The sequence below is a fragment of the Anas platyrhynchos genome, chromosome 1, assembly GCF_047663525.1.
Source record: "Anas platyrhynchos isolate ZD024472 breed Pekin duck chromosome 1, IASCAAS_PekinDuck_T2T, whole genome shotgun sequence".
Classification (NCBI taxonomy): Eukaryota; Metazoa; Chordata; class Aves; order Anseriformes; family Anatidae; genus Anas; species Anas platyrhynchos.
Genome location: NC_092587.1, coordinates 206679103 through 206706617, shown reverse-complemented (window position 1 = coordinate 206706617; position 27515 = coordinate 206679103). Strand labels below are relative to the sequence as shown.

Here is a 27515-nt window from a genome sequence, read left to right as displayed (position 1 = left end):
GAAGGACGGCATCCATGGGAGGGACCCCACAGGGAGCAGGGGCACAGAGGGACCGTGAGGGGTGGCGGGGATGAAGTGCCAGGGACTGACCGCAGCCCCCATTGCCCGTTCCCCTGCACTGCTCGGGGGGAGGAGGTGGAAGAGGTGGATGGGGAAAGGTGCTGGAGTTTGTTTTTGTGTTTGTTTTCTAACTGCTCTAGCTTGTTAGTAATAGGCAATAAATGTTACCTATCTTCCTACTCTGAGTCTGTTTTGCTTGTTACGATAATGGTTGAGCGATCTCCCTGCCCTTATCTCAACCTCTCCTCTCTTTGGGGCTGCCACTGCCCCCAGCCCCTCCGGGCACTGTCGCCACCAGTCCCGCAGCCGGCCCTAGGCCCGGCGCCGGCGGCAGCGCCGTGTTGTGGGCTGATCCCCGCAGGGCTGTTGTCTCGGGCACGCTGCGCTTGGCTCTGCCGTTCCCTCAAGCCTTCGGGCCTCGCACTGGGCACCAGAAGGCCTGCTGTGCTTGAAGCTACAGGCAGCTCAGCACCGCACAGCCGCTCGCTCCCCTCCTCCCCAGCAGGGCTGGGGAGAGAAGGGACACTTGGATCTGGCTGCAGGAGCTGGCACTGAGCTCACTCGCACACACAGAGGCCTCGCCAGGAGCTGGCACGTAGGCCTCTCAGCACGCGGACACATGGGAAAGGCTGCGAGTGTGCAAAGAGAAAAGCTTTAATGCGAGAAATGCGACGATAGGACACACAAACACTGACCGGCCCTGCTTTTTTATACCCCAAACCTAACCCCTCAGCAGGTCCTCCTGCTTCTCCTTCATGGCTGGAGGTGCACGGGGAGCACAGCGGCGCCTGCCCAGGGCTGTGCCCTGTCCCCAGCCATCTCCCAGGGGCACCCACCCTGCTGGCTGCCCGTACCCTTCAGCAGCGCACAGTTGTAGGTGCTGTGTGTGGAATGGGAGTGGAGATGGATGATGCTTCTGCTGAAGTCATGGATGACTTTGGTGACCTTGAAGACCTCATAGGGTGGGATGAGGACTTCATCCTCAGTAGGGAAAAAGGAGAAATGCTTGATGGGGACACCGTAGCAGGTGTACACAATGAAGAAGGTGTCCTGGCCAAATCTCTTGGTAGCTTTCTTATGGAGGGAGGCAGAGGCGAACTGGCCGAATCGGACAGTCTGGTTGATCTGGGCCGTAAAGTGGATGCCCCTGACGCCACGATAGACGTTGTAGCATCTGCGGCCCTGGGCATTCCGCAGAGTGTGCAGGGCCTCAGTCAGGAGGAAATGCATTGTCTTGAAGGGGAAGGATTGGAGGTAGTACCCGCGGGAGCGCCCACCCTCGCGCACAGCTGCGTTGAACTGGCTGTAGAGGCCTGTGCCAGCAGTGTATGCCAGCACGGCCACCGCGTACTCCCGCTGCAGCACCTGCGAGTGGTTGGAGTTCCCCCATTGTTTCCGCCACCTCTTATCTGCTCTTCTCCAGGTGTTTGCATAGATGTGGTTTTTGAATTCCACATGGTACAGTTTCTTCAGCGCAACCTCCATCTTGTATCTGCAATCCCGGTACTGGTCATCGAAGGAGTTCTGGGCCATGCCCATTGCCAACTTCTTTATGGGGCCGAGGTCTTGCTCACGGGTGCTGCTGGAGGCCAAGATGCCAGCCAAGGTGCCGGCCAGCAGCACCCAGCCCAGGCCGAGCTGCTCCATGTGCAGGAAGCTCCGGGGGTCCAGCCACGAGCGGGGATGCCCCAGGCAGCGCAGGACCCGGTCCTCTGCAACCGGCTGAGCTCAGCCGCTCAGTGCAGCAGTACAGGGCACGGGCGTCTGCTAGGGGGAGAGCGCAGGGTCAGAGAAGGCTGCAGGGAGAAGCAGAGCAGAGGCATCAGGGGCACCTCCAAAGCCGCCCATGGCCCCCCTGGCACCAGAGGGAAGCACCCGCAGTGTGTGTCCCCAGCCACGGCCACCTGGGTCTTCCCCACCCCGATACCGGCCTGGACTCCAGCCCAACTACTTGCATCAAACACCGCATACACCTGGGTTCCCCCGTGCAGCCCCGACATCCTCTGAGGCCGCAGCATTTGTGCCAGGAGGAGCCCTGGTGCTGCAGTGAGATGTTACCTCTGCTCTGTTGCATGCAGGACCCACGGCTCGGCGCTGCTGCAGGGTGCGTGGAGCTGGCTGCTCTGCCTTTTTATAGCAACCCCCAGACAGTTTGTGTGCCAGCCCCCCATGACCACCCAGTTGCTGCTGGGCTGCTGCAAAAGGCTGCAGGGAAACCAACAGGAAATCACCTTGTATCAGTTTCCCATGCTCTAGTGCATGCGTGTGTGGGTCCCAGTCCCATGGGTGCTGAGAGGTGAGGCGCAGGCTCTGCAGCCCTCAGTGCAGAGGGGCTCCCGCAGGAGCGGACACTGGCTTGTCCTGGTTTTGTCTGGGATCGAGTTGCTTTTCATCACCGTAGCTGGTGTGGGGCTTTGGTTTTAGGATGAGAATGGTGCTGATAACACACTGCTGGCTTAGATGCTGCTGAGCAGTGCTGACACAGAGCCAAGGATTTCTGTGCTTCTCACACTGCCCTGGCAGCGGGCAGGCTGGGGGTGCAGTAGGAGCTGGGAGGGGACAGGCCCAGGACAGCTGACCCTAACTGGCCAAAGGGGTATTCCACACCTCATGGGGTCATGATGAACAATATACAGGGGTGGCTAGCCTGGGTGGGGGCTCAGGCTGCTCAGGGATAAGCTGGGCATCCGACAGTCCTGTAGTTTCCCAGGTCTGCCCTCCGGCCCTTCTTGTAGATGGGCATCACATTTGCTAGCCGCCAGTCAACTGGGACCTCCCCTGATAGCCAGGACTGCTGATAAATGATGGATAGGGCTTGGCCAGCTCCTCTGCCAGTTCTCTCAGTACCCTTGGGTGGATGCCATCTGGCCCCATCGATTTGTGCACATCCAAGTGCCGTAGCAGGTCACCAACCAGTTGTTCGTGGATAGTGAGGGCCACATCCTGCTCCCCATCCCCTTCCACCAGCTTAGGGGGTCTCCTTTTTGGGGTCTTCTTCACCCTTTTTGGGGTCTTCTTCAACCTTTTTTGAGCTCTCCTTTTTGGGGTCTTCCTCACCCTTTTTGGGGTCTCCAACCTTTCTTTGTGGTCTCCAACCCATTTTTTGGGTCTCTTTCCTCAACTCTTTTTGGGGTCTCCATTTCACCTTCCTCAACTTTTTTTTGGGGTCTTCCTCAACCCTTTTTGGTGTCTCCTTCTTCAACCCTTTTTGGGATCTCCTTCTCCAACCTTTTTTTTGGGGTCTTCTTCAACCTTTTTGGGCTCTTCTTTTTTAGGGTCTTCTCCAACCATTTCTGGGGTCTTCTTCAACCTTCTTGGGGTCTCCTGTTTGCGGTCTTCCTCACCCCTTTTGGGATCTCTACATCTCCTCCTTCTCCATCCCTTTTTGGGGTCTCCTTCCTCACCCTTTTTGGGGTCTCCTTCTTCAACCCTTTTTGGGGTCTTCGTTTCCTTCCTCAGCCTTTTTTGGGGTCTTCTTTTTCAACCTTTTTTTGGGGGTCTTCCTCACCCTTTTTGGGGTCTCCAACCCCTTTTGGGGTCTCCAACTTTTTTTGGGGTCTCCAACCCTTTTTATGGGGTCCTCCCCCAGGCCGCACCATGTACATCATCCCCGTCAGCATGGGCCCCCCCTCGACGCCCCTGGCCAAGGCGGGCGTGCAGCTCACCGACTCGCCCTACGTCGTGGCCTCCATGCACATCATGACCCGCGTGGGCCACCAGATCTTCCCCTCGCTGGCCACCGGGGACTTCGTTCGCTGCCTCCACTCTGTTGGCCGGCCCCTACTGCTGCGAGGTGAGCCCAAAAACAACCCAAAAATACCCCAAAACAGCACAAAACAGGCAAAAACGCCAAAGAAATGCCCAAAACTGCACAAAAACGCCCAAAAACGAGCAAAAACGCTCAAAACCACGCAAAACCACGCGAAAACACCCAAGAAACGCCCAAGAAAAGAGCAAAAAATAAACAAGAAACGCCCAAAAACGCGCAAAAACTCCCCAAAACGTGCAAAAACACCCAAGAAATGCCCAAAAATGCCCAAGAAACATCCAAAACCCCCCCGAAACCACCCCCAAAACACCCCAAAACTCCAAAAAAGCTAAAACACACACATAAACCCCCCCTAAAAAACAAAACGACCCAAAAAAAACCCAAAATGACCCAAAGCTACCCAAAACCAAACCATAACGCCCCAAAACGCCCCCAAATGCCCCAAAACCCCCCAAAAGGCCAAGGCGGGCGTGCAGCTCACCGACTCGCCCTACGTCGTGGCCTCCATGCACATCATGACCCACGTGGGCCACCAGATCATCCCCTCGCTGGCCACCGGGGACTTCGTTCGCTGCCTCCACTCCGTCGGCCGGCCTTTGCCGCTGCGAGGTGAGCCCTAATACCGCCCCCCCCCCCAAAATACCCCAAAACACAAAAACTCCCAAAAAAGCCCAAAAACACGCAAAAACGCCAAAAAATAACACGCAAAAACGCCCAGGAAATGCTCAAAAACACGCAAAAACAGCCAATAAATGCCCAAAATCGCGCAAAAACACCTAAGAAACGCCGAAGAAACACCCCAAAATGCACAAAAACGCCCAAGAAAGACCCCAAAAATGCGCAATAACGCCCAAGAAACGTCCAAAAACACGCAAAAACGCCCAAGAAATGCCCCAAAACACGCAAAAACGCCCAAAAACACGCAAAAACGCCCAAGAAACGCCCCAAAACACGCAAAAATGCCCAAAAACACACAAAAACACCCATGAAACGCCCAAGAAACATGCAAAGACGCCCCAAAATGCGTAGAAATGCCCCAAGCTGTGCAAAAACGCCTAAGAAATGCCCAAAAATGCGCAAAAACGCCCAAAAAATGCCCAAAAATGTGCAAAAACGCCCAAGAAACGGCCAAATACCATCAAAAAATCCAAAAAACACACATAAAACACCCCAAACCACCCCAAAACCAAACCAAAATGACCCAAAACACCCCTAAATGCACCCAAACTTCTCTCAAAACCCCCCAAAAGGCCAAGGCGGTCGTGCAGCTCACCGACTCGCCCTACGTCGTGGCCTCCATGCGCATCATGACCCGCGTGGGCCACCAGATCTTCCCCTCGCTGGCCACCGGGGACTTCGTCCGCTGCCTCCACTCTGTCGGCCGGCCCCTGCCCCTGCGAGGTGAGCCCTAATACCCCAAAACCCCCCCAAAATACCCCAAAACACACAAAAATGCCCAAGAAACACCCAAAAACGTGCAAAAACGCCCAGGAAATGCTCAAAACCACCCAAAAACACCCAATAAATGCCCCAAAACGCACAAAAACGCCCAAGAAAGACCCCAAAAATACGCAAAAATGCCAAAGAAACTACCCTAAACGCGCAAAAACACCCAAGAAACGCACAAAAACGCCCAAGAAATGACCAAGAAATGCTCAGAAACGCCCAAGAAACGCCCCAAAATGCTCAAAAATCCCAAAGAAACGCCCAGAAACACTCCAAAACGACTCAAAAACACCCCAAATTTACCCAAAACGACACAAAACCAAACAAAAATGAACCCAAAACACCCCCAAATGCCCCAAAACTCCCCCAAACCACCCCAAAAGGCCAAGGCGGGCGTGCAGCTCACCCTACGTCGTGGCCTCCATGCGCATCATGACCCACGTGGGCCACCAGATCTTCCCCTCGCTGGCCACCGGGGACTTCGTCCGCTGCCTCCACTCTGTCGGCTGGCCCCTGCCCCTGCGAGGTGAGCCCCAAAACAGGGAAAAACGCCCCAAAAATCACCCCAAAACAGGCAAAAGCACACCAAAAACACCCCAAAACAGGCAAGAATGCTCCCAAAACACCCATAAACGCGCAAAAATGTCCAAAAAACACCCATAAACTTGCAAAAACGCCCCCAAAACACCCCAAAAAAAGGCAAAAACGCCACAAAAACACGCAAGAACACCCAAGAAACGCGAAAAAACGCCCAAGAAACACCCAAGAAATGGCCAAAAACTTGCAAAAACGCCCCAAAACGCCCAAGAAACACCCAATAAACGCCTAAGAAATGTGCAAAAACGCCCAAGAAATGCCGAAAAACGCGCAAAAACGCCCAAGAAACACCCAAAACTGCACAAAAATGCACAAGAAACACGCAAAAACGCCTAAAAACGCCCAATAAATGCATAAAACCGCCCAAGATGTGCCCAAAAAATGCAAAAACGCCCCCAAAGTGCCCCCAAAACTCCCATAAACGCAGAAAACCACTCAAAAAACACCCAAAACCATGCAAAAACACCCAGAAAACGCCCATAAACATGCAAAAATGCCAAAAAAAAAGCCCCAAAACAGACAAAAACACTCAAAAAGAGCCAAAAACACCTGAAGACCACCCCAAAACAGGCAAAAATGTCCAAAAACCACCCCAAAACAGGCAAAAATGCCCCCAAAACACCCCAAAACAGGCAGAAATGCCAAAAAACACTCATAAACCTGCAAAAATGCCCCCAAAACCACCCCAAAACAGGCAAAACCACCGCAAAACCGCCCCAAAACCCACAAAAAAAACACCAAAATAAAGCTAAAAAGAAACGCAAAATACATGAAACCACCTGAATTCATCCCAAAAATTGTTCTAATTTTTCACAGAGCCCCTTGTCAACGGGTGGCCCTGCAACCCTGAGCGCACCCTGGTGGCCCAAATACCCCCTAAATCCACCCCAAATCCTCCCCACAACACTCCAAAACGTGCAAAATACTCGCAAAAAAAAAAAAGCAAAAAAAGCCAAAGAAAAGAACGAAAAGCCCCAAAAAACCCTCAATTTGCCCCAAAACTTGACCCTCTTCTTTTTTTTACAGAACCTCTGGTCAACGGATGGCCCCACAACGACCTTGGTGGCCCAAAAACCCCTAAAAAATCCCTAAAAACACAAAAAAATATCAAAAAAACGGGGAAAAAAAATGCAAATAAAAACAAAAATGCCTGAATTCACCCCAAAAATTGTTTTATTTTTTCACAGAACCCCTTGTCAACGGGTGGCCCTGCGACCCCGAACGCACCCTGGTGGCCCACGTCCCCGCCGAGCGCCGCATTGCGTCCTTCAGCAGCGGCTACAGGGGCAACTTGCTGCTGGGCAAGAAGTGCTTCGCCCTGCACATTGCCTCCCGCATGGCCCGCGACGAGGGCTGGCTGGCCGAGCACATGCTGGTGGGGGGCTGTTTTGGGGTGAAATACCCCTTTTTTGGTTTTTTTTGAGGATCTGGGTTGATTTTGGGGCGGTTTTGGGGTGGATTCATGCTTTTTTGTTTTTTTTTCTTCTGATCCCGTTCTTTATCTGCGCATCACCTCCCACATGGCCCACGACGAAGGGTGGCTGGCCGAGCACATGCTGGTGGGGGGCGAGTTTGGGGTGAAATCACGGGATTTTGTTTTTTTTGAGGATCTGGGTTGATTTTAGGGTGGTTTTGAGGTGTTTTGGGGTCTTTGTTTGGTTGCGTTGGGTTCCCAATGGGTTTTATGGTGGTTGGGTGCAGGCTGTTGGTTTTGGAGAACATCAGGTAGTCTTAAGGGGGTTTTTTGGGTGGATACGTGTTTTTTTTTTTTTTTTTTTTTTTTTTTTAATTCTGACCCCGTTCTTTTTGGGGGTGTTTTAGACGTGTTTTGGGGTCTCCGTTGGGTTTTGTTGGGTTTTCCGTGGTCATCGTGGTGGAAAAGGGTAAATTGCGGGTTTTGGAGAACATCAGGTAGGTTTAGGGGGACTTTTGGGGTGGATCTGTGCTTTTTGGGGTTTTCCTCTGTTCTTTAGCGTTTTCTTCTGTTTTTGGGGTGATCCTGTTCTTGTTTGGGGTGTTTTTGATGTATTTTGGGGTCTCCGTTGGGTTTCATTGGGTTCTTCTTGGTCATCATGGTGGAAAAGGGAAAATTGCGGGTTTTGGAGAACATCAGGTAGGTTTAGGGTGGTTTTGAGATTGGATCCGTGGTTTTTGGGGATTTTCTTCCAGTTTTGGGGATGATCCCGTTCTTGTCTGGGGTGTTTTTGATGTGTTTTGGGGTCTCCATTGGGTTTCGTTGGGTTTTCCATGGTCATCGTGGTGTAAAAGGGTAAATTGCGGGTTTTGGAGAACATCAGGTAGGTTTAGGGTGGTTTTGGGATTGGATCCATGCTTTTTGGAGATTTTCTTCCAGTTTTGGGGGTGATCCTGTTCTTGTTTGGGGTGTTTTTGACGTGTTTTGGGGTCTCCGTTGGGTTTTGTTGGTTTCTCGTTGTTCTTTAAGGTAAATGGGAGTGGATTGTGGGTTTTGGAGAAGATCAGGTGAGTTTAGGGTGGTTTTGGGGGGAAATTCATAGTTTTTTGTTTTTTTTTCTTCTGATCCCGTTCTTTTTTGGAAAGTTTTTGACATGTTTTGGGGTCTCCGTTGGGTTTTGTTGGGTTCTCGTTGGTCGTCATGGTGGAAAATGGTAAATTGTGGGTTTTGGAGAACATCGGGTAAGTTTAAGGTTTTTTTGGGGGTGAATCTATGGTTTTGGGGGATTTCTTCTGTGTTTTAGGGTTTTCTTCTGGTTTTGGGGTGGTCCCATTCTTTTTTGGGGTGTTTTTGACGTGTTTTGGGGTCTCCGTTAGGTTTTGTTGGGGTTGATTCAAAGATCGAAGCTGAAATTCCTTTAAGTGGTATATTCTTTATTGCAGCGCTGGATGCACGGGGGATCTCTCCACCTATCGTGCATACCCAAAGCGGAAAGCAGTCTTGAATTTATACAATCAATCTATCAATATTCTACAAGCGCCTATGCATATTCATTACCTATCCCCACCTTCCCTCGCTTCTCATGCTAATTAGCCTTTTGGCACCTTGCGCCTGCGTAGAGCCTCCCAAGAATTGTGGGCAGGGGTCTTTGGGACATGGGCAGGGGTCTTTGGGAGGAAGACCCCGAGTCTTCCTCACAGTGTACGTTTCACCTTTGGTCAGGAATCTGCTGAGTTGGCATGTTTCTTAATTGCAAGAGCTGGTTGTTGCTAATTCTTCCGTTTGTTGTATCTTTATAATGAATTCCAATGTCCAGTTTTGAGATTTATAGTCCTTACATTTGTTTCTCTGTCCGTCTGCCGTTTCCTTATCATGAGTTCCAGTGTCTTGTTTCGAGATATACAGTCCATGTCTGGGGATTGTCCTTGCCTCCCCAATGCCTCCCCAATGCCTCCTTAATCAGGTTCTTGTTGCTCATTATGTTAAATAGGAGTGGATTGTGGGTTTTGGAGAACATCAGGTAGGTTTAAGGGTTTTTTGGGGTGAAATCATGGCTTTTTTTTTTTTTTTTTTAGGATCTGGGTTGATTTTGGGGTGGTTTTGAGGTGTTTTGGGGTCTTCATTGTTTTTTGTTGGGTTCTTGTTGGTCATTATGGTGAATGGGAGTGATTGTGGGATTTGGAGAAGATCAGGTGAGTTAAGGGTAGTTTTGGGGGGAAAATCATGGTTTTTGTTTTTTTTTTTTCTTCATGTCTAGTTCTTTTTTGGGGTGTTTTTGACGTGTTTTGGGGTCTCCGTTGTGTTTTGTTGGGTTTCTATTGGGTTTTCTGGTGGTTGGGAGTGGATTGTACATTTAGGAGAACATCAGGTAGGTTTAAGGTTTTTTTGGGGGTTAAATCACGTTTTTTCTTCTGATCCGGTTCACTTTTGGGGTGTTTTTGACGTGTTTTGGGATTTCCGTTGCGTTTCGTTGAGTTCCTAATGGGTTTCTTGGTGGTTGGGAGTGGACTTTGGGATTTGCAGAACATCAGGTAGGTTTAGGGTGTTGCCTTCAGGGGGCAGTGGTGACCTGGTTCAGGAACGGCACGGCAGTCAACCCCAGGCCGCTCGGTCCATCGGCTCACAGACACCAATGTGGTGGATGGCAAATGGCGTTTATTGTCGAGTCACATGGGGTTATATACACGAGGCCCGTAGCGTCACTTCCGCTTGCTTACAGCACAGACCACGCGCTACTGTCCATCAAGGGAGGGGCTCCACATTTCCGTACAGCGCGACATCTTCCGGCCGCCAGACTCTAACTACCCACATTAGGGTGGTTTTGGGATTGGATCCATGCTTTTTGTGGATTTTCTTCCAGTTTTGGGGGTGATCCCGTTTTTTTTCGGGGTGTTTTTGACGTGTTTTGGGGTCTCCGTTGGGTTTTGTTGTTTTTTCCATGGTCATCGTGGTGGAAAAGGGTAAATTGTGGGTTTTGGAGAACATCAGGGGAGTTTAAGTTTTTTTGGAAGGTGAATCTATGGTTTTGGGGGATTTCTTCTGTGTTTTAGGGTTTTCTTCTGTTTTTGGGGTGGTCCCGTTCTTTTTTGGGGTGTGTTTGACGTGTTTTGGGGTCTCCGTTGGGTTTCGTTGGGTTTTCTGTGGTCATCGTGGTAGAAAAGGGTAAATTGTGGGTTTTGGAGAACTTCAGGTAGGTTTAGGGGGACTTTTGGGGTGGATTCATGGTATTTGGGGTTTTCTTCTGTTTTTTGGGGGTGATCCTGTTCTTGTTTGGGGTGTTTTTGACGTGTTTTGGGGTCTCCGTTGGGTTTTAGTTGGGTTCTTGTTGTTCATCATGGTGAAAAAGGGTAAATTGTGGGTTTTGGAGAACATCAGGTAGGTTTAGGGTAGTTTTGGGGTGGATCTATAGCTTTGGGGTTTTTCTTTCGTTTTTGGTGGTGATCCTGTTCTTTTTTGGGGTGTTTTTGAGGTGTTTTGGGGTCTCCATTGGGTTTTGTTGGGTTCTCGTTGGTCTTTAAGTTAAATGGGAGTGGATTGTGGGTTTTGGAGAAGATCAGGTGAGTTTAGGGTGGTTTGGGGGGGAAATTCATAGGTTTTTGTTTTTTTTTCTTCTGATCCCGTTCTTTTTTGGGGTGTTTTTGACGTGTTTTGGGGTCTCCGTTGGGTTTCATTAGGTTTTCCGTGGTCATCATGGTGGAAAAGGGTAAATTGCGGGTTTTGGAGAAATTCAGGTAGGTTTAGGGGGACTTTTGGGGTGGATTCATGGTATTTGGGGTTTTCGTTCGTTTTTGGTGGTGATCCTGTTCTTTTTTGGGGTGTTTTTGAAGTGTTTTGGGGTCTCTGTTGGGTTTTGTTGTGTTTTCATTCGTCTTTAAGGTAAATGGGAGTGGATTGTGGGTTTTGGAGAAGATCAGGTGAGTTTAGGGTGGTTTTGGGGGGAAATTCATAGTTTTGGTTTTTTTTCCACCTTTCCGTACAGCGTGACATCTTCAGGCCGCCAGACCCTAACTGCCCACATTAGGGTGGTTTTGGGATTGGATCCGTGGTTTTTGGGGATTTTCTTCCAGTTTTGGGGGTGATCCCATTCTTGTTTGGGGTGTTTTTGACGTGTTTTGGGGTCTCTGTTGGGTTTCATTGGGTTTTCCATGGTCATCGTGGTGGAAAAGGGTAAATTGTGGGTTTTGGAGAACATCAGGGGAGTTTAAGGTTTTTTGGGGGGTGAATCTATGGTTTTGGGGGATTTCTTCTGTGTTTTAGGGTTTTCTTCTGTTTTTGGGGTGGTCCCGTTCTTTTTTGGGGTGTGTTTGACGTGTTTTTGGGTCTCCGTTGGGTTTCGTTGGGTTTTCTGTGGTCATCATGGTGGAAAAGGGTAAATTGTGGGTTTTGGAGAACTTCAGGTACGTTTAGGGGGAATTTTGGGTTGGATCTATGGCTTTGGGGTTTTTCTTTCGGTTTTGGTGGTGATCTTGTTCTTTTTTGTTTTTTTTTTTTTTGAGGTGTTTTGGGGTCTCTGTTGGGTTTTGTTGGTTTCTCGTTGGTCTTTAAGGTAAATGGGAGTGGATTGTGGGTTTTGGAGAAGATCAGGTGAGTTTAGGGTGGTTTGGGGGGGGAATTCATAGTTTTTTGTTTTTCTTCTTCTGATCCCGTTCTTTTCTGGGGTGTTTTTGAAGTGTTTTGGGGTCTCCGTTGGGTTTCGTTGGGTTTTCCATGGTCATCGTGGTGGAAAAGTGTAAATTGTGGGTTTTGGAGAACATCAGGGGAGTTTAAGGATTTTTGGGGTGTGAATCTGTGTTTTTTGGGGATTTCTTCTGTGTCTTAGGGTTTTCTTCTGTTTTTGGGGTGGTCCCGTTCTTTTTCGGTGTGTGTTTGACGTGTTTTGGGGTCTCCGTTGGGTTTCGTTGGGTTTTCCATAGTCATCGTGGTGGAAAAGCGTAAATTGTGGGTTTTGGAGAACACCAGATAGGTTTAGGGGGACTTTTGGGGTGGATTCATGGTATTTGGCGTTTTCTTCTGTTTTATTGGGGTGATCCTGTTTTTTTGGGGTGTGTTTGACGTGTTTTGGGGTCTCCATTGGGTTTCTTGGGTTTTAGTTGGTCTTTAAGGTAAATGGGAGTGGATTGTGGGTTTTGGAGAAGATCAGGTGAGTTTAGGGTGGTTTTGGGGGGAAATTCATAGTTTTTCGTTTTTTTTTCTTCTGATCCCGTTCTTTTTTGGGGTGTTTTTGACGTGTTTTGGGGTCTCCGTTGGGTTTCATTGGTTTTTCCATGGTCATCATGGTGGAAAAGGGTAAAGTGTGGGTTTTGGAGAACTTCAAATAGGTTTAGGGGGACTTTTGGGGTGGATTCGTTGTATTTGGGGTTTTCTTCTGTTTTTTGGGGGTGATCCTGTTCTTGTTTGGGGTGTTTTTGACGTGTTTTGGGGTCTTTGTTGGGTTTTAGTTGGGTTCTTGATGTTCATCATGGTGGAAAAGTGTAAATTGTGGGTTTTGGAGAACATCAGGTAGGTTTAGGGGGTCTTTTGGGGTGGATCTATGGCTTTGGGGGTTTTCTTTCGTTTTTGGTGGTGATCCTGTTCTATTTTGGGGTGTTTTTGACGTGTTTTGGGGTCTCCGTTGGGTTTTTTTGGGTTTCCATTGGGTTTTATGGTGGTTGGGAGTGGATTGTACATTTAGGAGAACATCAGGTAGGTTTAAGGTTTTTTTGGTCGTTAAATCACGTTTTTTCTTCTGATCCAGTTCACTTTTGGGGTGTTTTTGACATGTTTTGGGGTCTCCATTGGGTTTTGTTGAGTTATCGTTGTTTTTTAAGGTAAATGGGAGTGGATTGTGGGTTTCGGAGAAGATCAGGTGAGTTTAGGGTGGTTTTGGGGGGAAATTCATAGTTTTTTTGGTTTTTTTCCTCTGATTCCGTTCTTATTTGGTGTGGTTTTGACGTGTTTTGGGGTCTCCGTTGGGTTTTGTTGTTTTTTCCATGGCCATCGTGGTGGAAAAGGGTAAATTGTGGGTTTTGGAGAACATCCGGTAGGTTTAGGGGGACTTTTGGGGTGGATTCATGGTATTTGGCGTTTTCTTTCATTTTTGGTGGTGATCCTGTTCTTTTTTGGGGTGTTTTTGACGTGTTTTGGGGTCTCCGTTGGGTTTTAGTTGGGTTCTTGTTGTGTTCCATTGTGAAAAAGTGTAAATTGCGGGTTTTGGAGAACATCAGATAGGTTAATGGGGACTTTTGGGGTAGATTCATGGTTTTGGGGGTTTTCTTCTGTTTTTTTTTTGGGGTGGTCCCGTTCTTTTTTGGGGATTTTTGAGGTGTTTTGGGGTCTCCGTTCGTTTTCGTTGGTTTTTTTGTGGTCATCATGTAGGAAAAGGGTAAGTTGTGGGTTTTGGAGAACATCAGGTGAGTTTAAGTTTTTTTGGGGGGTGAATCTATGGTTTTGGGGGATTTCTTTTGTGTCTTAGATTTTTATTCTGTTTTTGGGGGGGTCCCGTTCTTTTTTGGTGTTTGTTTGACGTGTTTTGGGGTCTCCGTTGGGTTTCGTTGGGTTTTCCGTGGTCTTCATGGTGGAAAAGGGTAAAGTGTGGGTTTTGGAGAACTTCAGGTGGGTTTAGGGGGACTTTTGGGGTGGATCTATGGCTTTGGCGTTTTCTTTCATTTTTGGTGGTGATCCTGTTCTTTTTTGGGGTGTTTTTGACGTGTTTTGGGGTCTCCATTGGGTTTTAGTTGGGTTCTTGTTGTTCACCATGGTGAAAAAGGGTAAAGTGTGGGTTTTGGAGAACATCCGGTAGGTTTAGGGGGACTTTTGGATTGGATCTATGGCTTTGGGGTTTTTCTTTCGTTTTTGGTGGTGATCCTGTTCTTTTTTGGGGTGTTTTTGACGTGTTTTGGGGTCTCCGTTGGGTTTCGTTGTTTTTTCCATGGCCATCGTGGTGGAAAAGGGTAAATTGTGGGTTTTAGAAAACATTAGGTAGGTTTAGGGGGACTTTTGGGGTGGATCTATGGCTTTGGGGTTTTTCTTTCGGTTTTGGTGGTGATCCTGTTCTTTTTTGGGGTGTTTTTGACGTGTTTTGGGGTCTCCGTTGGGTTTTGTTGTTTTTTCCATGGCCATCGTGGTCGAAAAGGGTAAATTGTGGGTTTTGGAGAACATCCGGTAGGTTTAGGGGGACTTTTGGGGTGGATTCATGGTATTTGGCGTTTTCTTTCATTTTTGGTGGTGATCCTGTTCTTTTTTGGGGTGTTTTTGACGTGTTTTGGGGTCTCCGTTGGGTTTTAGTTTGGTTCTTGTTGTTCATCATGGTGAAAAAGTGTAAATTGTGGGTTTTGGAGAACATCAGGTAGGTTAAGGGGGACTTTTGGGGTAGATTCATTATTTTGGGTTTTTTTCTTCTGTTTTTTTTTTTTGGGGTGGTCCCTTCCTTTTTTGTTTTTTTTTTCAGGTGTTTTGGGGTCTCTGTTGGGTTTTGTTGGGTTCTCATTGGTCCTTAAGGTAAATGGGAGTGGATTGTGGGTTTTGGAGGAGATCAGGTGAGTTTAGGGTAGTTTTGGGGGGAAATTCATAGTTTTTTGCTTTTTTTCTTCTGATCCCGTTCTTTTTTGGGGTGTGTTTGACGTGTTTTGGGGTCTCCGTTGGGTTTCATTGGGTTTTCCGTGGTCATCATGGTGGAAAAGGGTAAAGTGTGGGTTTTGGAGAACTTCAAATAGGTTTAGGGGGACTTTTGGGGTGGATTCATGGTATTTGGGGTTTTCTTCTGTTTTTTGGGGGTGATCCTGTTCTTGTTTGGGGTGTTTTTGACGTGTTTTGGGGTCTCCCTTGGGTTTTAGTTGGGTTCTTGATGTTCATCATGGTGGAAAAGTGTAAATTGTGGGTTTTGGAGAACATCAGGTAGGTTTAGGGGGTCTTTTGGGGTGGATCTATGGCTTTGGGGGTTTTCTTTCGTTTTTGGTGGTGATCCTGTTCTTTTTTGGGGTGTTTTTGACGTGTTTTGGGGTCTCCGTTGGGTTTTGTTGGGTTCTCGTTGGTCTTTACGGTAAATGGGAGTGGATTGTGGGTTTTGGAGAAGATCAGGCGAGTTTAGGGTAGTTTTGGGGGGAAATTCATAGTTTTTTGTTTTTTTTCTTCTGATCCCATTCTTTTTTGGGGTGTTTTTGACGTGTTTTGGGGTCTCTGTTCTGTTTTGTTGGGTTTCCATTGGGTTTTATGGTGGTTGGGAGTGGATTGTACATTTAGGAGAACATCAGGTAGGTTTAAGGTTTTTTTGGGGGTTAAATCACGTTTTTTCTTCTGATCCAGTTCACTTTTGGGGTGTTTTTGACATGTTTTGGGGTCTCCGTTGGGTTTTGTTGAGTTATCGTTGTTCTTTAAGGTAAATGGGAGTGTATTGTGGGTTTCGGAGAAGATCAGGTGAGTTTAGGGTGGTTTTGGGGGGAAATTCATAGTTTTTTGTTTTTTTTTTCTTCTGATCCCGTTCTTTTTTGGGGTGTTTTTGACGTGTTTTGGGGTCTCCGTTGGGTTTTGTTGTTTTTTCCATGGTCATCGTGGTGGAAAAGGGTAAATTGTGGGTTTTGGAGAACTTCAGGTAGGTTTAGGGGGACTTTTGGGGTGGATCTATGGCTTTGGCGTTTTTTTTCATTTTTGGTGGTGATCCTGTTCTTTTTTGGGGTGTTTTTGACGTGTTTTGGGGTCTCCATTGGGTTTTAGTTGGGTTCTTGTTGTACACCATGTTGAAAAAGGGTAAAGTGTGGGTTTTGGAGAACATCCGGTAGGTTTAGGGGGACTTTTGGATTGGATTCATGGTATTTGGCGTTTTCTTTCATTTTTGGTGGTGATCCTGTTCTTTTTTGGGGTGTTTTTGACGTGTTTTGGGGTCTCCGTTGGGTTTTAGTTTGGTTCTTGTTGTTCATCATGGTGAAAAAGTGTAAATTGTGGGTTTTGGAGAACATCAGGTAGGTTAAGGGGGACTTTTGGGGTAGATTCATTATTTTGGGTTTTTTTCTTCTGTTTTTTTTTTTTGGGGTGGTCCCTTCCTTTTTTGTTTTTTTTTTCAGGTGTTTTGGGGTCTCTGTTGGGTTTTGTTGGGTTCTCATTGGTCCTTAAGGTAAATGGGAGTGGATTGTGGGTTTTGGAGGAGATCAGGTGAGTTTAGGGTAGTTTTGGGGGGAAATTCATAGTTTTTTGCTTTTTTTCTTCTGATCCCGTTCTTTTTTGGGGTGTGTTTGACGTGTTTTGGGGTCTCCGTTGGGTTTCATTGGGTTTTCCGTGGTCATCATGGTGGAAAAGGGTAAAGTGTGGGTTTTGGAGAACTTCAAATAGGTTTAGGGGGACTTTTGGGGTGGATTCATGGTATTTGGGGTTTTCTTCTGTTTTTTGGGGGTGATCCTGTTCTTGTTTGGGGTGTTTTTGACGTGTTTTGGGGTCTCCCTTGGGTTTTAGTTGGGTTCTTGATGTTCATCATGGTGGAAAAGTGTAAATTGTGGGTTTTGGAGAACATCAGGTAGGTTTAGGGGGTCTTTTGGGGTGGATCTATGGCTTTGGGGGTTTTCTTTCGTTTTTGGTGGTGATCCTGTTCTTTTTTGGGGTGTTTTTGACGTGTTTTGGGGTCTCCGTTGGGTTTTGTTGGGTTCTCGTTGGTCTTTACGGTAAATGGGAGTGGATTGTGGGTTTTGGAGAAGATCAGGCGAGTTTAGGGTAGTTTTGGGGGGAAATTCATAGTTTTTTGTTTTTTTTCTTCTGATCCCATTCTTTTTTGGGGTGTTTTTGACGTGTTTTGGGGTCTCTGTTCTGTTTTGTTGGGTTTCCATTGGGTTTTATGGTGGTTGGGAGTGGATTGTACATTTAGGAGAACATCAGGTAGGTTTAAGGTTTTTTTGGGGGTTAAATCACGTTTTTTCTTCTGATCCAGTTCACTTTTGGGGTGTTTTTGACATGTTTTGGGGTCTCCGTTGGGTTTTGTTGAGTTATCGTTGTTCTTTAAGGTAAATGGGAGTGTATTGTGGGTTTCGGAGAAGATCAGGTGAGTTTAGGGTGGTTTTGGGGGGAAATTCATAGTTTTTTGTTTTTTTTTTCTTCTGATCCCGTTCTTTTTTGGGGTGTTTTTGACGTGTTTTGGGGTCTCCGTTGGGTTTTGTTGTTTTTTCCATGGTCATCGTGGTGGAAAAGGGTAAATTGTGGGTTTTGGAGAACTTCAGGTAGGTTTAGGGGGACTTTTGGGGTGGATCTATGGCTTTGGCGTTTTTTTTCATTTTTGGTGGTGATCCTGTTCTTTTTTGGGGTGTTTTTGACGTGTTTTGGGGTCTCCATTGGGTTTTAGTTGGGTTCTTGTTGTACACCATGTTGAAAAAGGGTAAAGTGTGGGTTTTGGAGAACATCCGGTAGGTTTAGGGGGACTTTTGGATTGGATTCATGGTATTTGGCGTTTTCTTTCATTTTTGGTGGTGATCCTGTTCTTTTTTGGGGTGTTTTTGACGTGTTTTGGGGTCTCCGTTGGGTTTTAGTTTGGTTCTTGTTGTTCATCATGGTGAAAAAGTGTAAATTGTGGGTTTTGGAGAACATCAGGTAGGTTAAGGGGGACTTTTGGGGTAGATTCATTATTTTGGGTTTTTTTCTTCTGTTTTTTTTTTTTGGGGTGGTCCCTTCCTTTTTTGTTTTTTTTTTCAGGTGTTTTGGGGTCTCTGTTGGGTTTTGTTGGGTTCTCATTGGTCCTTAAGGTAAATGGGAGTGGATTGTGGGTTTTGGAGGAGATCAGGTGAGTTTAGGGTAGTTTTGGGGGGAAATTCATAGTTTTTTGCTTTTTTTCTTCTGATCCCGTTCTTTTTTGGGGTGTGTTTGACGTGTTTTGGGGTCTCCGTTGGGTTTCATTGGGTTTTCCGTGGTCATCATGGTGGAAAAGGGTAAAGTGTGGGTTTTGGAGAACTTCAAATAGGTTTAGGGGGACTTTTGGGGTGGATTCATGGTATTTGGGGTTTTCTTCTGTTTTTTGGGGGTGATCCTGTTCTTGTTTGGGGTGTTTTTGACGTGTTTTGGGGTCTCCGTTGGGTTTTAGTTGGGTTCTTGATGTTCATCATGGTGGAAAAGTGTAAATTGTGGGTTTTGGAGAACATCAGGTAGGTTTAGGGGGTCTTTTGGGGTGGATCTATGGCTTTGGGGGTTTTCTTTCGTTTTTGGTGGTGATCCTGTTCTTTTTTGGGGTGTTTTTGACGTGTTTTGGGGTCTCCGTTGGGTTTTGTTGGGTTCTCGTTGGTCTTTACGGTAAATGGGAGTGGATTGTGGGTTTTGGAGAAGATCAGGCGAGTTTAGGGTAGTTTTGGGGGGAAATTCATAGTTTTTTGTTTTTTTTCTTCTGATCCCATTCTTTTTTGGGGTGTTTTTGACGTGTTTTGGGGTCTCTGTTCTGTTTTGTTGGGTTTCCATTGGGTTTTATGGTGGTTGGGAGTGGATTGTACATTTAGGAGAACATCAGGTAGGTTTAAGGTTTTTTTGGGGGTTAAATCACGTTTTTTCTTCTGATCCAGTTCACTTTTGGGGTGTTTTTGACATGTTTTGGGGTCTCCGTTGGGTTTTGTTGAGTTATCGTTGTTCTTTAAGGTAAATGGGAGTGTATTGTGGGTTTCGGAGAAGATCAGGTGAGTTTAGGGTGGTTTTGGGGGGAAATTCATAGTTTTTTGTTTTTTTTTTCTTCTGATCCCGTTCTTTTTTGGGGTGTTTTTGACGTGTTTTGGGGTCTCCGTTGGGTTTTGTTGTTTTTTCCATGGTCATCGTGGTGGAAAAGGGTAAATTGTGGGTTTTGGAGAACTTCAGGTAGGTTTAGGGGGACTTTTGGGGTGGATCTATGGCTTTGGCGTTTTTTTTTCATTTTTGGTGGTGATCCTGTTCTTTTTTGGGGTGTTTTTGACGTGTTTTGGGGTCTCCATTGGGTTTTACTTGGGTTCTTGTTGTTCACCATGGTGAAAAAGGGTAAAGTGTGGGTTTTGGAGAACATCCGGTAGGTTTAGGGGGACTTTTGGATTGGATCTATGGCTTTGGGGTTTTTCTTTCGTTTTTGGTGGTGATCCTGTTCTTTTTTGGGGTGTTTTTGACGTGTTTTGGGGTCTCTGTTGGGTTTCGTTGTTTTTTCCATGGCCATCGTGGTGGAAAAGGGTAAATTGTGGGTTTTAGAAAACATTAGGTAGGTTTAGGGGGACTTTTGGGGTGGATCTATGGCTTTGGGGTTTTTCTTTCGGTTTTGGTGGTGATCCTGTTCTTTTTTGGGGTGTTTTTGACGTGTTTTGGGGTCTCCGTTGGGTTTTGTTGTTTTTTCCATGGCCATCGTGGTCGAAAAGGGTAAATTGTGGGTTTTGGAGAACATCCGGTAGGTTTAGGGGGACTTTTGGGGTGGATTCATGGTATTTGGCGTTTTCTTTCATTTTTGGTGGTGATCCTGTTCTTTTTTGGGGTGTTTTTGACGTGTTTTGGGGTCTCCGTTGGGTTTTAGTTTGGTTCTTGTTGTTCATCATGGTGGAAAAGTGTAAATTGTGGGTTTTGGAGAACATCAGGTAGGTTAAGGGGGACTTTTGGGGTAGATTCATTATTTTGGGTTTTTTTCTTCTGTTTTTTTTTTTTGGGGGTGGTCCCTTCCTTTTTTGTTTTTTTTTTCAGGTGTTTTGGGGTCTCTGTTGGGTTTTGTTGGGTTCTCATTGGTCCTTAAGGTAAATGGGAGTGGATTGTGGGTTTTGGAGGAGATCAGGTGAGTTTAGGGTAGTTTTGGGGGGAAATTCATAGTTTTTTGCTTTTTTTCTTCTGATCCCGTTCTTTTTTGGGGTGTGTTTGACGTGTTTTGGGGTCTCCGTTGGGTTTCATTGGGTTTTCCGTGGTCATCATGGTGGAAAAGGGTAAAGTGTGGGTTTTGGAGAACTTCAAATAGGTTTAGGGGGACTTTTGGGGTGGATTCGTTGTATTTGGGGTTTTCCTTCATTTTTTGGGGTCATCCTGTTCTTGTTTGGGGTGTTTTTGACGTGTTTTGGGGTCTTTGTTGGGTTTTAGTTGGGTTCTTGATGTTCATCATGGTGGAAAAGTGTAAATTGTGGGTTTTGGAGAACATCAGGTAGGTTTAGGGGGTCTTTTGGGGTGGATCTATGGCTTTGGGGGTTTTCTTTCGTTTTTGGTGGTGATCCTGTTCTTTTTTGGGGTGTTTTTGACGTGTTTTGGGGTCTCCGTTGGGTTTTGTTGGGTTCTCGTTGGTCTTTACGGTAAATGGGAGTGGATTGTGGGTTTTGGAGAAGATCAGGCGAGTTTAGGGTAGTTTTGGGGGGAAATTCGTAGTTTTTTGTTTTTTTTCTTCTGATCCCATTCTTTTTTGGGGTGTTTTTGACGTGTTTTGGGGTCTCTGTTCTGTTTTGTTGGGTTTCCATTGGGTTTTATGGTGGTTGGGAGTGGATTGTACATTTAGGAGAACATCAGGTAGGTTTAAGGTTTTTTTTGGGGTTAAATCACGTTTTTTCTTCTGATCCAGTTCACTTTTGGGGTGTTTTTGACATGTTTTGGGGTCTCCGTTGGGTTTTGTTGACTTATCGTTGTTCTTTAAGGTAAATGGGAGTGGATTGTGGGTTTTGGAGAAGATCAGGTGAGTTTAGGGTGGTTTTGGGGGGAAATTCATAGTTTTTTGGTTTTTTTCCTCTGATCCCGTTTTCTTTGGGGTGTTTTTGACGTGTTTTGGGGTCTCCGTTGGGTTTTGTTGTTTATTCCATGGCCATCGTGGTCGAAAAGGGTAAATTGTGGGTTTTGGAGAACATCCGGTAGGTTTAGGGGGACTTTTGGGGTGGATTCATGGTATTTGGCGTTTTCTTTCATTTTTGGTGGTGATCCTGTTCTTTTTTGGGGTGTTTTTGACGTGTTTTGGGGTCTCCGTTGGGTTTTAGTTTGGTTCTTGTTGTTCATCATGGTGGAAAAGTGTAAATTGTGGGTTTTGGAGAACATCAGGTAGGTTAAGGGGGACTTTTGGGGTAGATTCATTATTTTGGGTTTTTTTCTTCTGTTTTTTTTTTTTTTGGGGGTGGTCCCTTCCTTTTTTGTTTTTTTTTTCAGGTGTTTTGGGGTCTCTGTTGGGTTTTGTTGGGTTCTCATTGGTCCTTAAGGTAAATGGGAGTGGATTGTGGGTTTTGGAGGAGATCAGGTGAGTTTAGGGTAGTTTTGGGGGGAAATTCATAGTTTTTTGCTTTTTTTCTTCTGATCCCGTTCTTTTTTGGGGTGTGTTTGACGTGTTTTGGGGTCTCCGTTGGGTTTCATTGGGTTTTCCGTGGTCATCATGGTGGAAAAGGGTAAAGTGTGGGTTTTGGAGAACTTCAAATAGGTTTAGGGGGACTTTTGGGGTGGATTCATGGTATTTGGGGTTTTCTTCTGTTTTTTGGGGGTGATCCTGTTCTTGTTTGGGGTGTTTTTGACGTGTTTTGGGGTCTCCGTTGGGTTTTAGTTGGGTTCTTGATGTTCATCATGGTGGAAAAGTGTAAATTGTGGGTTTTGGAGAACATCAGGTAGGTTTAGGGGGTCTTTTGGGGTGGATCTATGGCTTTGGGGGTTTTCTTTCGTTTTTTGTGGTGATCTTGTTCTTTTTTGGGGTGTTTTTGACGTGTTTTGGGGTCTCCGTTGGGTTTTGTTGGGTTCTCGTTGGTCTTTACGGTAAATGGGAGTGGATTGTGGGTTTTGGAGAAGATCAGGCGAGTTTAGGGTAGTTTTGGGGGGAAATTCATAGTTTTTTGTTTTTTTTCTTCTGATCCCATTCTTTTTTGGGGTGTTTTTGACGTGTTTTGGGGTCTCTGTTCTGTTTTGTTGGGTTTCCATTGGGTTTTATGGTGGTTGGGAGTGGATTGTACATTTAGGAGAACATCAGGTAGGTTTAAGGTTTTTTTGGGGGTTAAATCACGTTTTTTCTTCTGATCCAGTTCACTTTTGGGGTGTTTTTGACATGTTTTGGGGTCTCCGTTGGGTTTTGTTGAGTTATCGTTGTTCTTTAAGGTAAATGGGAGTGGATTGTGGGTTTTGGAGAAGATCAGGTGAGTTTAGGGTGGTTTTGGGGGGAAATTCATAGTTTTTTGTTTTTTTTTTCTTCTGATCCCGTTCTTTTTTGGGGTGTTTTTGACGTGTTTTGGGGTCTCCGTTGGGTTTTGTTGTTTTTTCCATGGTCATCGTGGTGGAAAAGGGTAAATTGTGGGTTTTGGAGAACTTCAGGTAGGTTTAGGGGGACTTTTGGGGTGGATCTATGGCTTTGGCGTTTTCTTTCATTTTTGGTGGTGATCCTGTTCTTTTTTGGGGTGTTTTTGACGTGTTTTGGGGTCTCCATTGGGTTTTACTTGGGTTCTTGTTGTTCACCATGGTGAAAAAGGGTAAAGTGTGGGTTTTGGAGAACATCCGGTAGGTTTAGGGGGACTTTTGGATTGGATCTATGGCTTTGGGGTTTTTCTTTCGTTTTTGGTGGTGATCCTGTTCTTTTTTGGGGTGTTTTTGACGTGTTTTGGGGTCTCTGTTGGGTTTCGTTGTTTTTTCCATGGCCATCGTGGTGGAAAAGGGTAAATTGTGGGTTTTAGAAAACATTAGGTAGGTTTAGGGGGACTTTTGGGGTGGATCTATGGCTTTGGGGTTTTTCTTTCGGTTTTGGTGGTGATCCTGTTCTTTTTTGGGGTGTTTTTGACGTGTTTTGGGGTCTCCGTTGGGTTTTGTTGTTTTTTCCATGGCCATCGTGGTCGAAAAGGGTAAATTGTGGGTTTTGGAGAACATCCGGTAGGTTTAGGGGGACTTTTGGGGTGGATTCATGGTATTTGGCGTTTTCTTTCATTTTTGGTGGTGATCCTGTTCTTTTTTGGGGTGTTTTTGACGTGTTTTGGGGTCTCCGTTGGGTTTTAGTTTGGTTCTTGTTGTTCATCATGGTGAAAAAGTGTAAATTGTGGGTTTTGGAGAACATCAGGTAGGTTAAGGGGGACTTTTGGGGTAGATTCATTATTTTGGGTTTTTTTCTTCTGGTTTTTTTTTTTTGGGGTGGTCCCTTCCTTTTTTGTTTTTTTTTTCAGGTGTTTTGGGGTCTCTGTTGGGTTTTGTTGGGTTCTCATTGGTCCTTAAGGTAAATGGGAGTGGATTGTGGGTTTTGGAGGAGATCAGGTGAGTTTAGGGTAGTTTTGGGGGGAAATTCATAGTTTTTTGCTTTTTTTCTTCTGATCCCGTTCTTTTTTGGGGTGTGTTTGACGTGTTTTGGGGTCTCCGTTGGGTTTCATTGGGTTTTCCGTGGTCATCATGGTGGAAAAGGGTAAAGTGTGGGTTTTGGAGAACTTCAAATAGGTTTAGGGGGACTTTTGGGGTGGATTCGTTGTATTTGGGGTTTTCCTTCATTTTTTGGGGTGATCCTGTTCTTGTTTGGGGTGTTTTTGACGTGTTTTGGGGTCTTTGTTGGGTTTTAGTTGGGTTCTTGATGTTCATCATGGTGGAAAAGTGTAAATTGTGGGTTTTGGAGAACATCAGGTAGGTTTAGGGGGTCTTTTGGGGTGGATCTATGGCTTTGGGGGTTTTCTTTCGTTTTTGGTGGTGATCCTGTTCTTTTTTGGGGTGTTTTTGACGTGTTTTGGGGTCTCCGTTGGGTTTTGTTGGGTTCTCGTTGGTCTTTACGGTAAATGGGAGTGGATTGTGGGTTTTGGAGAAGATCAGGCGAGTTTAGGGTAGTTTTGGGGGGAAATTCGTAGTTTTTTGTTTTTTTTCTTCTGATCCCATTCTTTTTTGGGGTGTTTTTGACGTGTTTTGGGGTCTCTGTTCTGTTTTGTTGGGTTTCCATTGGGTTTTATGGTGGTTGGGAGTGGATTGTACATTTAGGAGAACATCAGGTAGGTTTAAGGTTTTTTTGGGGGTTAAATCACGTTTTTTCTTCTGATCCAGTTCACTTTTGGGGTGTTTTTGACATGTTTTGGGGTCTCCGTTGGGTTTTGTTGACTTATCGTTGTTCTTTAAGGTAAATGGGAGTGGATTGTGGGTTTCGGAGAAGATCAGGTGAGTTTAGGGTGGTTTTGGGGGGAAATTCATAGTTTTTTGGTTTTTTTCCTCTGATCCCGTTTTTTTTCGGGGTGTTTTTGACGTGTTTTGGGGTCTCCGTTGGGTTTTGTTGTTTTTTCCATGGTCATCGTGGTGGAAAAGGGTAAATTGTGGGTTTTGGAGAACTTCAGGTAGGTTTAGGGGGACTTTTGGGGTGGATTCATGGTATTTGGCGTTTTCTTTCATTTTTGGTGGTGATCCTGTTCTTTTTTGGGGTGTTTTTGACGTGTTTTGGGGTCTCCATTGGGTTTTACTTGGGTTCTTGTTGTTCACCATGTTGAAAAAGGGTAAAGTGTGGGTTTTGGAGAACATCCGGTAGGTTTAGGGGGACTTTTGGATTGGATCTATGGCTTTGGGGTTTTTCTTTCGTTTTTGGTGGTGATCCTGTTCTTTTTTGGGGTGTTTTTGACGTGTTTTGGGGTCTCCGTTGGGTTTCGTTGTTTTTTCCATGGCCATCGTGGTGGAAAAGGGTAAATTGTGGGTTTTAGAAAACATTAGGTAGGTTTAGGGGGACTTTTGGGGTGGATCTATGGCTTTGGGTTTTTTCTTTCGGTTTTGGTGGTGATCCTGTTCTTTTTTGGGGTGTTTTTGACGTGTTTTGGGGTCTCCGTTGGGTTTTGTTGTTTTTTCCATGGCCATCGTGGTCGAAAAGGGTAAATTGTGGGTTTTGGAGAACATCAGGTAGGTTAAGGGGGACTTTTGGGGTAGATTCATTATTTTGGGTTTTTTTCTTCTGTTTTGTTTTTTTGGGGTTGTCCCTTCCTTTTTTGTTTTTTTTTTCAGGTGTTTTGGGGTCTCTGTTGGGTTTTGTTGGGTTCTCATTGGTCCTTAAGGTAAATGGGAGTGGATTGTGGGTTTTGGAGGAGATCAGGTGAGTTTAGGGTAGTTTTGGGGGGAAATTCATAGTTTTTTGCTTTTTTTCTTCTGATCCCGTTCTTTTTTGGGGTGTGTTTGACGTGTTTTGGGGTCTCCGTTGGGTTTCATTGGGTTTTCCGTGGTCATCATGGTGGAAAAGGGTAAAGTGTGGGTTTTGGAGAACTTCAAATAGGTTTAGGGGGACTTTTGGGGTGGATTCGTTGTATTTGGGGTTTTCCTTCATTTTTTGGGGTGATCCTGTTCTTGTTTGGGGTGTTTTTGACGTGTTTTGGGGTCTTTGTTGGGTTTTAGTTGGGTTCTTGATGTTCATCATGGTGGAAAAGTGTAAATTGTGGGTTTTGGAGAACATCAGGTAGGTTTAGGGGGTCTTTTGGGGTGGATCTATGGCTTTGGGGGTTTTCTTTCGTTTTTGGTGGTGATCCTGTTCTTTTTTGGGGTGTTTTTGACGTGTTTTGGGGTCTCCGTTGGGTTTTGTTGGGTTCTCGTTGGTCTTTACGGTAAATGGGAGTGGATTGTGGGTTTTGGAGAAGATCAGGCGAGTTTAGGGTAGTTTTGGGGGGAAATTCGTAGTTTTTTGTTTTTTTTCTTCTGATCCCATTCTTTTTTGGGGTGTTTTTGACGTGTTTTGGGGTCTCTGTTCTGTTTTGTTGGGTTTCCATTGGGTTTTATGGTGGTTGGGAGTGGATTGTACATTTAGGAGAACATCAGGTAGGTTTAAGGTTTTTTTGGGGGTTAAATCACGTTTTTTCTTCTGATCCAGTTCACTTTTGGGGTGTTTTTGACATGTTTTGGGGTCTCCGTTGGGTTTTGTTGAGTTATCGTTGTTCTTTAAGGTAAATGGGAGTGGATTGTGGGTTTTGGAGAAGATCAGGTGAGTTTAGGGTGGTTTTGGGGGGAAATTCATAGTTTTTTGGTTTTTTTCCTCTGATCCCGTTTTTTTTGGGGTGTTTTTGACGTGTTTTGGGGTCTCCGTTGGGTTTTGTTGTTTATTCCATGGCCATCGTGGTCGAAAAGGGTAAATTGTGGGTTTTGGAGAACATCCGGTAGGTTTAGGGGGACTTTTGGGGTGGATTCATGGTATTTGGCGTTTTCTTTCATTTTTGGTGGTGATCCTGTTCTTTTTTGGGGTGTTTTTGACGTGTTTTGGGGTCTCCGTTGGGTTTTAGTTTGGTTCTTGTTGTTCATCATGGTGGAAAAGTGTAAATTGTGGGTTTTGGAGAACATCAGGTAGGTTAAGGGGGACTTTTGGGGTAGATTCATTATTTTGGGTTTTTTTCTTCTGGTTTTTTTTTTTTTGGGGGTGGTCCCTTCCTTTTTTGTTTTTTTTTTCAGGTGTTTTGGGGTCTCTGTTGGGTTTTGTTGGGTTCTCATTGGTCCTTAAGGTAAATGGGAGTGGATTGTGGGTTTTGGAGGAGATCAGGTGAGTTTAGGGTAGTTTTGGGGGGAAATTCATAGTTTTTTGCTTTTTTTCTTCTGATCCCGTTCTTTTTTGGGGTGTGTTTGACGTGTTTTGGGGTCTCCGTTGGGTTTCATTGGGTTTTCCGTGGTCATCATGGTGGAAAAGGGTAAAGTGTGGGTTTTGGAGAACTTCAAATAGGTTTAGGGGGACTTTTGGGGTGGATTCATGGTATTTGGGGTTTTCTTCTGTTTTTTGGGGGTGATCCTGTTCTTGTTTGGGGTGTTTTTGACGTGTTTTGGGGTCTCCGTTGGGTTTTAGTTGGGTTCTTGATGTTCATCATGGTGGAAAAGTGTAAATTGTGGGTTTTGGAGAACATCAGGTAGGTTTAGGGGGTCTTTTGGGGTGGATCTATGGCTTTGGGGGTTTTCTTTCGTTTTTTGTGGTGATCTTGTTCTTTTTTGGGGTGTTTTTGACGTGTTTTGGGGTCTCCGTTGGGTTTTGTTGGGTTCTCGTTGGTCTTTACGGTAAATGGGAGTGGATTGTGGGTTTTGGAGAAGATCAGGCGAGTTTAGGGTAGTTTTGGGGGGAAATTCATAGTTTTTTGTTTTTTTTCTTCTGATCCCATTCTTTTTTGGGGTGTTTTTGACGTGTTTTGGGGTCTCTGTTCTGTTTTGTTGGGTTTCCATTGGGTTTTATGGTGGTTGGGAGTGGATTGTACATTTAGGAGAACATCAGGTAGGTTTAAGGTTTTTTTGGGGGTTAAATCACGTTTTTTCTTCTGATCCAGTTCACTTTTGGGGTGTTTTTGACATGTTTTGGGGTCTCCGTTGGGTTTTGTTGAGTTATCGTTGTTCTTTAAGGTAAATGGGAGTGGATTGTGGGTTTTGGAGAAGATCAGGTGAGTTTAGGGTGGTTTTGGGGGGAAA

At 45.7% G+C, this 27515-nt stretch overlaps 2 protein-coding genes across 2 annotated transcripts in view; one reads left to right on the top strand and one right to left on the bottom strand.

Moving 5' to 3' along the window:
* Nucleotides 1-436: 436 nt before the first annotated feature.
* LOC119716831 (NAD(P)(+)--arginine ADP-ribosyltransferase 2-like) lies at nt 437-2539 on the bottom strand. The gene is made up of 2 exons (XM_038178730.2): nt 2119-2539; nt 437-1856 (listed from the first exon to the last, which is right to left on the bottom strand). The coding sequence occupies exon 2, from the start codon at nt 1705-1707 to the stop codon at nt 814-816; it is 894 nt and encodes a 297-aa protein (XP_038034658.2). The 5' UTR covers nt 1708-1856; nt 2119-2539; the 3' UTR covers nt 437-813.
* LOC140001605 (phosphoenolpyruvate carboxykinase [GTP], mitochondrial-like) overlaps nt 1744-27515 on the top strand; it is a 79075-nt gene continuing 53303 nt past the window's right edge. The window contains exons 1-3 of the mRNA XM_072033633.1: nt 1744-1807; nt 3650-3860; nt 7067-7247. Of these exons, the coding sequence (XP_071889734.1) occupies nt 1744-1807; nt 3650-3860; nt 7067-7247 (456 nt within the window). The remainder of the gene's footprint in view (nt 1808-3649; nt 3861-7066; nt 7248-27515) is intronic.

Coding starts and splice junctions, on each gene's coding strand:
- LOC119716831 (XM_038178730.2), bottom strand. CDS start 1,707: ATGGAGCAGCTCGGCCTGGGCTGGGTGCTGCTGGCCGGCACCTTGGCT.